Below are 12436 nucleotides of genomic sequence, written 5' to 3' on the forward strand. Positions count from 1 at the left end.
ACTGGAAATCAGTCATCATGGCCAAATTAGTGTTCCTGATTGATACTTGCCCTGGCACTCTGCCTGTTGGCTTTCCTCTGGTCGTCGGGGAGAGGGGGCATGGGGTAGGGGTATCTCCTGCTGGATGCAATAGATCCTGTAGAGGAAGTGGGAGACTTGGCAGGGGATAGTGTCCTGAAGAGAAGAGGATGTGACATTATTATAATATTGCCTCTTACAACCTGGTTGGTTTAGGATTAAGTTGGCCAAAGACACAGATGGATAAATGAGGTGATATTCAGGATGTTGAGTTAATGTTAGATCTGTGACTTTGGGCAACATCCTCCTTGACCTGCTCTAATTATTCACCTTCCTACAGAGAGAGGTTGATCGTAAAAGCTCTCACTGCAGTTCACCAAAAGCACAGAGACACAGTGTGAACATGGCTCAGCTCTTAGGGGCAACCTCTGTCCACAGTATGTGCCTCTGTAAACAGCAGCACACAGTTCCCAGCAGCGGTGTGGGCACAGTCATAGTTTCCTGAAACTCACATGCTTCAGCCTGCCACAGCATTAGTTTTTCATCATCAGGACATACAGACGGCCAGAATCTGCAGAAATTCACCTTTAGCCACTGTTAAAAAAGCATGCTAAAGGTAACCGCCGGAGCCGGTGTATGTAGTCTTGAAAAGTTGGATCACTGTGTGTATGTGTGTGTGTGTGTGTGTGTGTGTGTGTGTATGTGTTTCAATGAGGAATGCTGGGAGCAGTGAGTATGATGAGGTGACTGGGACGGCAGACCAGACCGGAGCTGGGTGAGAACAACGGACTGAGAGAATCAGAGGAAGCAGTCCTGTCCAGGGAGACTGCCACAGAGAGCCCGCCCCATGTACAGTAGCTGGTTTACGCAACTGCTGTATGGTGAGTGGAAACACCTGCATTGGTCAAAGTAGTGGAGAGAGTGGGGAAGTTGGTGGACCACTGGTTCCAGAAGTATTGACTCTCACAGTCTCTTCAATCCCACCGGTTACATTTGTGACCGCGTCTTTTTATGTTATTTCTGAATCTCTAAAAGTTGTATTGTTGGCTCAAGAAATTCAACTTTTAAATGAAAAAATAGATTGTCTTGATTAAAATTGATCAATATCATGTGACTAGTGTGAAAGGTCACATGACCAGATTAGTTTACTTCCTGCTTGCACACCTGGAAGAAGATGTCTTCCTCAGACTACTACAAAAAGTAGTAAGTAAAACACCTTAATTAACAGATAGAATTGTCATATTTTGTACATATATTATTTTAAGTGTCTACTACAGATATGTTTTGCTCATAAGAGGTGTAAATTTGTTAACGGTCACAATTGCAACCGGTAATATAACACAGTGCTTCAATTGAAAACACAGCTTTTGTCTGTTATCATTTGTTTATTTTCACACATTTTGAAACTATCAGATGTGTTGGACCTCCTAGACATACGTGACCCCTCAAGTGCTGTGTGCAGCATCATGGTCATTCCTACATTTGAAAAAGTGGAATTTGAAAGTGACTGTGACAGTGATGGCTCAGATAGGTCTCCATTGAATGACAATATCTGATGGATGAAGCAAATGTTCATGAGAACCAACTGGTTTGAGACGTCAATATAGGGGTGGCGACGGAGCAGTGGCTAAGGCACATGCCTTTGGTGTGAGATATTTCCACTATGATAAATCCACCAATGTGTTGCTGAGCAAGACACTTAACCAGTGTCTAGTTGCTCCAGAGGCGTGTGACCTCTGACATATATAGCAATTGAAAGTAGTTTGGGATAAGAGTGTCAGCTAATTAAACAATTATTTTTAATTATGTCAAATACATATATAGTGCAAACCAATCTGAACTTGGATGAGTTGCTAACTTTCTACGGGGTTCTTCTCACATCTTCTCATCACATGTTTTGGTCATTTGACCCTGATGTCTACAATGAAGCAAGGCCTACAGATCCTTGAGGGGTGAATTGATTGGTAATGTATGTATGGTTTAGATTGGTAGATGTTTTATTACAGAAAGTGTATGAAATAGTAATTTTGTTACTTGTGGTTGTAATTATAGTGAAAAAAAAAAAATTCCCCTTTTTGCTGAGGACCCCCTGGAACCACCATAAGGACCCCTGAGGGTCCCCGCACCCCACTTTGAGAGCCACTGTTCTAAGGCACAGTTTATGTCTGCCTGCTCTGACATGCTGAATGTTTTTGAAATGAAAATGTGTTTTTAATGTTGGTTTTTTATTGCTTTAACTTGCTTGTTCTAATTGAAGAATTTGTGTGAATTTTGACTATGCCGTTTCCCACCGAGTATAAAACCTAATATTTCACTAACTTAACGAACATAAGGCAAGGCAACATAAAATCAAAAGGGGCATCATTTTTGTGTGTTAGGAAGGTCTAAGGAGTAAAATGTATGTACTCAAATTGCTAGGAAAAATTGGGGATTAAACAGGTTAATTCCCATATTAACGTTTTTAAAAACTATAATAATAACTAATAATTAAGTGATCCACTAAAATGTTTTGTCTAAGACATAACGTTTTCCCCTGACTTTTCCTTTTGCGCAAACATGAGGTTCACATTTGTGTTTTAAGGAAGATGATTACTGGATGGATTGCCATGACACCAGTCTCAGCTTTGTATTCAGTGCTAATTAGCAAAAGTTTGCATGCTAAACTAAGATGGTAAACCATGCAAACATTACACCTGCTTACATTTATTCATTTAGCTGACGCTTTTATCCAAAACGACTTACAATTGTTATTTATGTCAGAAGTCGCGCGCCTCTGGAACAACTAGGGGCTAAGTGTCTTGCTTAGGGACACAATGGTGGACGTGTCACAGTGGTTAGTTGAACTCGGGTCTCTCACACCAAAGGCATGCGTCTTATCCACTGCGCCCCCACCCAACCCCACCCAACCCCACCCAACCCCACCCAACCCCACCCAACCCAATGTTAGCATTCATACATTATCGCAAGCATGGTGACTTTAACATTTACTTCAAAGCACCACTGTATAGATATAGCTTCACAGAGCTACACCGCTAGCATGGCTGTAGTCTCTTGGTCTAGATCTGGATACTACAGTAGCATACCTATGAGCCTACTATGGAGAAGTCTGCTCAGTGATTCTTTCTTATATAGCCTAAAATCCCAAATTTGCCTGAGAGGGCAGGAAAAAAATCCGTAATTTGGTAAATAGGGGCAGATTCTGTTTTTGTTTAGGTTTTTACATTTGTTGCATGATGTTATGCATCTCTTAACTTCCTATTATTACTGGTGCCATGAGCAACAGAATTTTAAGTTTGCTGATTGGCTGTTAATGCAGTAGTCTTGTAAAGTCGTTTGTACCCAGGCAGATTTTCTTTGAAAGCAGCTGTTACTTTCTTGTACAAACTAATTAATCAGAAGTACTTTGTGCCCTTTTAAATGCTGGAAACAACAGGTTATGTAACATTGTCAGTGAGAAAAACAAGTCTTTAGTTTTAGTAGTGGAACCAGGGCTCCTTCATGTAACCCTTCACATCCCTCCACATACAGTGTTAAATGTTTGGTGACGTTTAGCTTGTAGAAGTGAAACAGTCTGTGCGTTGACATGGGACCGGCGCTCTGCCGAGCCAGGGCACCCATGAGTTTCCTTGTTGTTGTCAAGGAAACCTTGTGGCCTGAGTTGGTGATTATCTATAGACCTTGACCACAGTGGCCTACAGTTTGCCACAGCAACACAGTGATGATGTCAGCGCAGCGCCCCAAATGTTTGGCTCTGCAGCGACATCACACCATGAAGTCACTGGGAGCGAGGCGGGGCTGACACACAGACACTCACTGGACACAGAACAACACACAACATGCAGAGGTAACAGGAGTCTGAGGGGAAGAAAAGAAGGAAATAAAGAGAAATTAGGAATAACATGACTGTATTATATATGTAACACTAGCACAGGCAGTAAGAGCCACTAGAGCGGGAATGATTTTGCAAAGTGCAGCTGATCAAAAATAAACAAATGTCTTCACTCAAACTAAAATGAAGAATGAAATAAAATAGGATTTATTATAATGTAAAGCAGAAAACCTCTTTTTAATGCTCAGCAGCAACTCCGTTTAGGAACTCCAAGTTGCAACATGCCAGCTGTCGATAACACTTTCTCTGAGATATTACTAAAAAGACCAGATTGGAGCTAATTCTTACTTTCCTTGACCAAGCCACAAATAAAACCAAAAGTGAGGGGGGTTTTGGAGAAGCGTGTGGGGAACAGGACATGGTCTGAGGTAATACCTAAGGTAAGGTCCTTGAGTGTTTCTATTCACATCTTCTACCCATTTAGTTACATCATAAAACTCTGCTTTGAAGCCAGGGGTTAAATACCTGTGGGAGGAGGAGGGGGGTGATGGACACAACACAAGGAGGGGGGAGAAGAGAGAAAAGGAAGGAAGTAAGGAAAAGAAATTGAAAAAGGACAAAATCTCCAGAAATAAGCAAGTGTTGGGGAGAGACAGGAAGAGGAAATATTTTAGGAAAGCAGAGCAGAGCAAAGATATCCTGAACAAACACCAAGATGCAATTGAGAAAAATGGTGACAAGATGGTGGACAGACCTGTGTGTGGTTTCAGATGAAAACAGCACCAAGGACATCACAAACAACTGTGTTGTGTGTTACAGGCTCAGTTGCATATTGGTAACATGTCACATCATTCCAAGCCTCTCGCCGCTCAGTCAGTCTCATGCTTTCAGCGAGAACAGGTGCGCCGCGGACTATTTCATATGCCAAGACCTTCAAACCCACAAACAAACAAAACAACACGCCAGGCTGGGAGGCAGCCGATGCACGTCGACATTTACAGTCAACAGGCATGAAGGCAAATACTTTGTTTTTGCCTTCATGCAAACACGTTTGTTCACAGGTAAGCAGTGAGGGGAGTTTAAAAATAGCGCAGCCTCCCTCACAAGACAGAAATAGCCGAGAGTTCACACTGCTAGAAGACATGATCTCACAGTGTCTCGACCAGCTTGCGAGGCTCAGTGCACACTCAACATACTCTTTTCACCTCTCCTCTACTATTTCCATCCATCCATCCATCGTCAACCACTTATCCTGTGTACCAGGGTCATGGGGTGCTGGAGCCAAACCCAGCTGACATCGGGCGAAAAGCGGGGTACACCCTGGACAGGTCGCCAGTCCACGCAGGGCCACACATAGACAAACAACCACTCACGCTCACACCTAAGGACAATTTAGGGTCACCAATTAACCTAGTCCGCATGTCTTTGGATGGTGGGAGGAAGCCAGAGCACCCTGAGAGAATCTCTCTCTCTCTCTCTCTCTCTCTCTCTCTCTCTCTCTCTCTCTCTCTCTCTCTCTCTCTCTCTCTATATATATATATATATATATATATATATATATATATATATGCTTTTCCTACTGAAAATGTAAATCATTAAAAACAGGTGATATATATATATATATATATATATATATATATATATATGTGCTGCGTTAATGTGAGACTCTAGTCGGGCGATGAAAAAAATATCGCCGTTAATCTATTCTCAAAGTTGGGTTGGGAGCTGGGTCTATAGGGGAGAGCCCGGACGATTGAAACGCGGGACGAATGAAACACAGCGATTTTCACAGAACAGGGAAAATCAGGTGGATACGTCACACTTTCACAGAGTTATATGAAAGAAGCGGTTTTCAATCACAGAAAGTAAATTCACTCAAGCAATCTTTTTTTTTTGAATGACGAGGTGTGTTTATTGTTCCATGTGCCATGGTCGTGATCACATAAAAGATTAGTTAGTACTTTAACACATCCTGAAGTTTTAAATGTCAAAGTTTTACAGTTTAGAAGCTAGTGAAGTTTAAACGTCAAGAGTCACTGTCGGGATGATTGAAACAGGTGTTTCATTCTTCCCGAAACGCAGCCATTCTACCTTATTTAGATACGGCGGGAGGTCCATAGGTTGCAGGCTGGACCACCAGGATGCTCACAGCCAAATAACAGGATCTTCACAGTAGACCAGGAAAACAGGCTGCAGATGTAGGCCTACTACGCAAGCTATGATGACTTTCACCTTCATATTTTAGCGCAGATGTATACCTAGCCGAATTGCACTGTAGGGGGCGAGAACGAGTCTTCGAACCTGCGTGTATGCCTACTGTGAAATTACCACATCAAACGTGCCGTGCTACATGGATGCAGCTATGAAGCCGCCGGGTTTGCTTCAAGGAAAATTTATTTTTAAGAAGCTTCCCAATGGTTTTCTCAAGCAGTTTGTGATGCATTTTGGAAACAGGAGATGAGCCCCTGGTCTAATGCGCCACCTGGCTTAATAAACCTGTTCTCAAAGACTTCCTTTTAGTCATTATTTGGGTAGCACACATATTCTGAATGCCTTCGGCAGAATTCAAATGAGCCATTTTAATCTAGATTAATCTAGATTAATTCCAAGATTACAGTGAGATTAATCTAGATTAAAAAAATGAATCTATGCCCACCACTAATATATATATATACATACATACATACATACATACATATATATAGGTGACATATATATATATATATATATACATATATATATGTCACCTGTTTTAATGATTTACATTTAGTAAGAACCAGTGGGCTTGAGTGTCACATAAAAGGTAGGAAGGTTAGTAAGTGATGAGAGACTAAAACATAGTTTGTTTTGGTTATCATGGGATTTGTTGACATAAAAAATATCAAATGAATAATAATGCCAGCGTTATCCCTTAAAGGAACCCAATAAGTGTATTTTCCACTAGCTCTTCTCCTTATCTGCATATCCCATGTACAACGTTCATTGATCTCACAGTGTCACCGACGTTCCAGAAGGAACTTACTCTGTGGAGTTAGAGCGAGCACGGAACTTCTTCCCTTTCAGTTTCTTACGATTACCGCTCAGATTTCCTGGAGAGAAGCAGAAAATAAACACACTTTACATACAAATATATACAATAACATGCAAAACATATCCCGAGGGGCGATGTTGAAGCTCTGACAAAGGCTTTATGTCATGTTTTATCCCCATTAGTTGTAGATAAAATTCACCATAATGATCGAGACATGAGCCGATTTCTTTCCTTTTTCTTACCACAGGTATGCTGCCTTTTTTCTGTAGTACTTTATCTTTTTGAGCAAGTGAAATTCAAGAGCATAACTGCTTCCTCTTATGTCTGAGTGGGGATTTGCATGTTACCTTGCCATGAGTTGCTCCTTGGTCGCCCATTTTCACAGATGTCAGAGATGTGTTTGGCATCTGGGATTCTCTCACTCCATGAGTGGGAAAGGCCATTAGATCTAACACACACACACACACACACGGCATGGGCAGAATTTAGTCAGTACAACGTCATCCTTCCAAGCTGCTACAAATCACTAATTGGATGGAGGATGACATAACTGATGGCGAATATGAAGACACCGTTGCAGCAGATGGCAACGTGATGAGCTGTGAAACAATATCATGACAGCTGAGTGCGACATGATATGAGAAATGTAGCACTGAGGTATTTTCTACTCAATTAGAGCTAAAAGGTTTCGTAATTTTGAACATTTTTGCTCAAGTCCAAAAAGTTCACAGAAAGAAACATAATGCAAGCCATGATAGTAACAAAGCATGATATGAACCCGCAAGTGATTTAGAGAATGCAACACACACACACACACAATTTTCCAGCAAAGTGATGATGTGATGGCACACCTGAAGCCAAACAGTGAGATGTTCTGAGTAATGGATGGGATGGAGGCAGTGAAGGACAAGGTGCAAATCTGCAGGTGCGACAGGCAGGCTGACCTCTTCTTGGAGCTGCAGCCAGAGTTTGTGCTCACACCCGGAGGCATGTCGCTGTAAAATGAATCTGCATCCCCAGGCTTTGTTACATAGTCACCTGGGGGCATTTGCCTGGAAATACAGAAGAAGGCTTTTAGATGGGAAATAACAGTAATTACAGGGAACAAACTCACTGTAAGATCTTCTCACAAAGTTGTTTATCACTAATTTATGATGTTCAACAAATTATTTAATTCATACTTTGAGAATGTGCTATATTTTAATTTGCTGAAGCCTTTTCAACCTAGTGTGTATGTGCACCTCATTGATTGCTACACATTTTACAGGAAGACTTTCCACAACTGGCCAAAAACAGTTGTTCAGTTGATGTTCGCAGTGTGACTACAGTTGAACAGCAGTGCCATTTAAGTACAAATTTGAGGTACTTTATTCAACTTTATTACTTCTGCTCCACTACATTTCAGAGGGAAATATTGTACATTTTACTCCACTGCATTTATATAACAGTTTTAGTTACCAGTTACCTTTCAGTTTAAGATTTTGTGTATGAAACATACAGTAGGATCAGCCTCTAAAATATGATGACTAAACTCCCCACAGTATACAAAATGGTTCCGACTAGCTCCACTTTCAACCAACTGCAACAGTAAAATGCTGCTTACACATTAACACATCTGTAATAATAATCCAATAATACAAGTGTACAATAGTACACTCTGAATGGGATCATTTTGCATAATGCATACTTTAAGTACATTGTGATTTAATACTTAACACTTATACTTAACTACTTAAATAAAATTTAAATTAAAGTAAGTAAAGAAGTAGTAAAGTAGTATTGAGTAAAGGATTTCAGCCTTTTTACAGAAACACAAGGCCATTTTTTCCCACAGATGATTTGTAATTAGTTTTTTTTTTTTGATAATTTAAGAGAAAGAGGTCTGTTGCAATCACATACTTACCACTGTCTCGAAAAAATTAATAAAACATTAATTAAAGAACACTAACTCCCAAAACATGCTCAAGCACACCATAGCTCTGTCATGTAAAATCAGCTGAAATGCAACACATTTAAAATAAAGATGAAGTGAGCAAACCGGCAGAATCTTCGGTGAACCTCAGACTCATTGTAGCGTCTCTGTTTGTAGCTCCTGTGAAGAGAAGTACGAGTGTCCTCAGTCCAACAATAATATACCTTTTGTTCAAATGTATAGCATTACATAAAGCAGTGCCTCCCAGCCTTGTTGACTTCTTGCGCAACCTATTCATTGGTTACGAATGTTTACTGTGACCATTTACACAAATGGCAGATTTTGTTTCTTGCTTTATTTGAATTACTTTCAGAAGCCCTTAAGGCCTAAAATTATTGCTTAATTCAAGTATAAAAAAGACAAGAGGAAAAAATAAACAACTGTCTGCAGCAGAAATATGCTTTGTTCTTTCCAATCCTGTTAATCACTTCACAAGTCATGACCCCTCTGATCTAAAACATCACGCATGCAGGCTACAAGGACACTCACTTGTAACACAAGGCTGTAACAGCCAGTATGAGGGCGAGGAAGAGGATGGAGCCTACGATGGCCCCGACGATGATGTTGGTAGTGGTGATACCTGAGACAGAGGAAGAGAGGAGATTGGGGAGCCGAAATGTGTGTTACTTGAATGTGTGTCTCTTGTTTCCTGAATCATGTGGACACAATGGGATACACAAACCACAAGACACTGCAGCAGAACACATAAACACAGTACATTTAGCAGGAAAAGTGTAAAAGGAGAACAGGAGAGAACTGAACTGAGAACAACCAAACTGCTGTCACCCTTCAGTACTACTCTGAGGGAAACGTACATGTGCAGTAGGTTCCCATTCAGGATAACCTTTAAAAGTGCTTTTTTTAACTCAATAATGATCAGAATTAACCGACCAAGGTGAGCTGAAGTAGGGGTAAGAGAGGAAGAGGACCACGAAATGACACCAAAGACATGACAAATACAATGAAAAGGAACTCAAATCTGACCTCAAGTCACTCCGTCAAAGACATCAGCCTGTCGACAAAGAATGAGTGTGAAAATAATGACAAACAAAAAGAATGACATGCATGGCTCAGTGAATACAAATGCAGCTGGTTTTAATGAGCAGACATGAACCGAAAATAAAGAGATATGTAACAGACAATCAACAAAAAAGCAAATAAAAAGCTTTGAATATTCAGCATAACAACATTTGTGAAAGGGATTAGTGAAGCGGTGGGATTTTAAAAGAATAACTGAAAGAGATGAAGTGGAAAATGCTGAGAAGAAGGTGCAGAAAACGTGAGTTGAAGAGAGGTATGGATAGAGGCAATAAATAGTGAGATCGCAAACATCGCTACCTGAAACTGGGACAGTGGGTCCCACCACAAGATAACTGAGAGGAGACGTGGAGTTACAATCCTCTCCTGCCCAGCCCAGGTAACACACACACTTCAGCTCACTACTGCACACCTAGAATGAAACAAACAGAACAGTTGAAAAACACATTATTTTGTTACACAACTGTGAGGATATCTTCTACATGCCCTAAATGTAAATGTAAATGTAAATGGTTTTAATAGGACAAATAATATGCTGATACTCAAAAATTATCAAAAATAAAAACACATTATTGCAGCAATTCACTTGTTACTCAAATATTGGAGTGACATACTTCCTACTACTTTATTAAATATATTACTGAATTATTGAAATGATTTCCAAGCAATTATATCTGAAGTTTAAAGAGTGGCCCAAGATAGTTTACCTTTTGTTATTAAATGTTGTTTGACAGAATATTCACCAAAGCTGAATGGCTTGAATGGTTGTACACTTTCATGTTAATGTGTGTGTGTGTGTGTGTGTGTGTGTGTGTGTGTGTGTGTGTGTGTGTGTGTGTGTGTTCACTGCACATGTCTGTACCCCGTGTCCAGAGCAGACTGTTTTGTCGGTGGTCCCGGGGCAGGTGCTGAAGTTGAACTGTTGGACGGGGAGACATTTGTGATTGAAACAGATGCTGTCTGTACCGCAGGCCGTCCCATCCTCGACGTATCCCAGGTCAGTGTCACCATCGATCAGCACATGAGCACCACTGAACAACAAACACGCACGAGTCACTTAAACTGCACTTAACACGAGAAAGCCCGAGTTAAATTCAAAGAAATGTTGGAACAAAAGGTCTTTTTGTCATGTAATATATGTGTTTTCATAGGAAATTGGACACATGTTGAAGAGTTAGTTAGTTAGTTATCATTAATTACTGCCTTCGCTCAGCTGTGCACAGTATTTCTAACTGCTGGAAACAGAACCAGGGAAAAAAGCTAGTCCAAACATAAAAAACATATCACCAACAGTCTTTTTTTCATGCCTTTTTAGGGCACTGAGTATTTCAGGAGGTGTTTTTCCTCAATGATGTGTACCTGCAGTCAAGAGAAGCACTGTGCCGCGCTACTGAGAAAGAGGTCAGCCCGCCCTGCAGCTCTCCCAATCGCGGGGCAGGTGAGATGTTGGAGCACAGCAGGTATCCACAATGAACATCCCTGAAAATACAAAGATGATCCCGATGATCACAGAGGGTGAAATAAAATGATAGCAGAACTGCGAAGGGTTGAGTCAAAGAAAGGACCGGCTCACTGTTTGTTACACTGGATCCAGGTGTCCTTGTCCTTCCCACAGTTGCCTTTCTCTGTCCCTTCAATGTTTAATTTCTCGTAACAGAACTTGTCGGCCGCTGTCGCCTCTGGAGGGAGACGCAATGAAACACGATGACAATTAACATTTACAGCTTACCAAATGTGTTTAAGCCCTGGAAGGTGTGTTATTAAAGAGATCTGAGATTTGTACTTGCACTTAGGAATGTTACACTTACTCTCTCCCCAAATGTACTTGCACTGTCTGTCTTTGGTTTTGCACCTTCCATTGAAGCAGCGACCCTGCAGAGAGAAATACAGTGTCAAAAAACATCACATGTGCAGACGTAAAGGCTTTTCTTTCTTAAATGTAAAATACATAGAGATCCATTAACCAACTGTCAAACATCTCACCTGGTCCTTTTCACATGTGTAGCCATCCATCTTGTGCACATTTGGTGGACACTGCGAAAGACAAAGAAAACATCAGACATACTGTGATTTACTGCATGAGCCGGACTGTAGCTCCAGTTGTAGAAAACCGTGTCATGCTCACCTGGCTGGAGTTGCCTGTGCAGTTTTCTGGGATGTCACAGTCATTCACAGCATCTCTGCACACAACTCCCATGAACTCCATCTGCAGGAGCATGCAATACAGATCAAACAGACTCTGGGTGTTTGTAAGTAGGGTTTTGTGTCAGAGGAATCAATGGTCTGCACAGTTGGTGTCCCGTAGGCACCCTTTCTCTTTCCTCTTGACATCCCAAACTACCATTAGTCCATCTATGACAAGTCTGCGCATTCACAACTCCATCCATCCATCCATCCATCCATCCATCGTCAACCGCTAACCTGCAAACAGAGTCGCGGGGGCTGGAGCTAATCCCAGTTTACATCAGGCAAAAGGTGGGGTACACCCTGGACAGGTAGTCAGTCCATCGCAGGGCCATTCACAACTCAACAACATTTATTTTGACAT

General features: G+C 41.1%; 1 protein-coding gene across 3 annotated transcripts in view; it reads right to left on the reverse strand.

Moving 5' to 3' along the window:
* Positions 1–12436, reverse strand: part of adam22 (ADAM metallopeptidase domain 22) — a 72369-nt gene that overhangs the window by 3627 nt on the left and 56306 nt on the right. Inside the window, exons 18-30 of one of the 3 annotated variants that reach the window (XM_038711469.1) lie at positions 12014–12094; positions 11872–11922; positions 11697–11760; positions 11462–11567; positions 11248–11367; positions 10751–10919; positions 10189–10300; positions 9340–9430; positions 8917–8970; positions 7730–7930; positions 7226–7326; positions 6870–6936; positions 51–174 (exon numbers count right to left, since the gene is read on the reverse strand). In XM_038711469.1, coding sequence (XP_038567397.1) covers positions 51–174; positions 6870–6936; positions 7226–7326; positions 7730–7930; positions 8917–8970; positions 9340–9430; positions 10189–10300; positions 10751–10919; positions 11248–11367; positions 11462–11567; positions 11697–11760; positions 11872–11922; positions 12014–12094 — 1341 coding nt within the window. Of the gene's footprint in view, positions 1–50; positions 175–6865; positions 6937–7225; positions 7327–7729; positions 7931–8916; positions 8971–9339; positions 9431–10188; positions 10301–10750; positions 10920–11247; positions 11368–11461; positions 11568–11696; positions 11761–11871; positions 11923–12013; positions 12095–12436 lie in introns of those variants that run through there. The other 2 variants (XM_038711470.1, XM_038711471.1) reach the window with 2 other exon arrangements.

Source organism: Micropterus salmoides, unplaced genomic scaffold, assembly GCF_014851395.1.
Source record: "Micropterus salmoides isolate LMB-PRFRI ecotype aquatic unplaced genomic scaffold, ASM1485139v1 Ms_hic_scaffold_11, whole genome shotgun sequence".
Taxonomy (NCBI): Eukaryota; Metazoa; Chordata; class Actinopteri; order Centrarchiformes; family Centrarchidae; genus Micropterus; species Micropterus salmoides.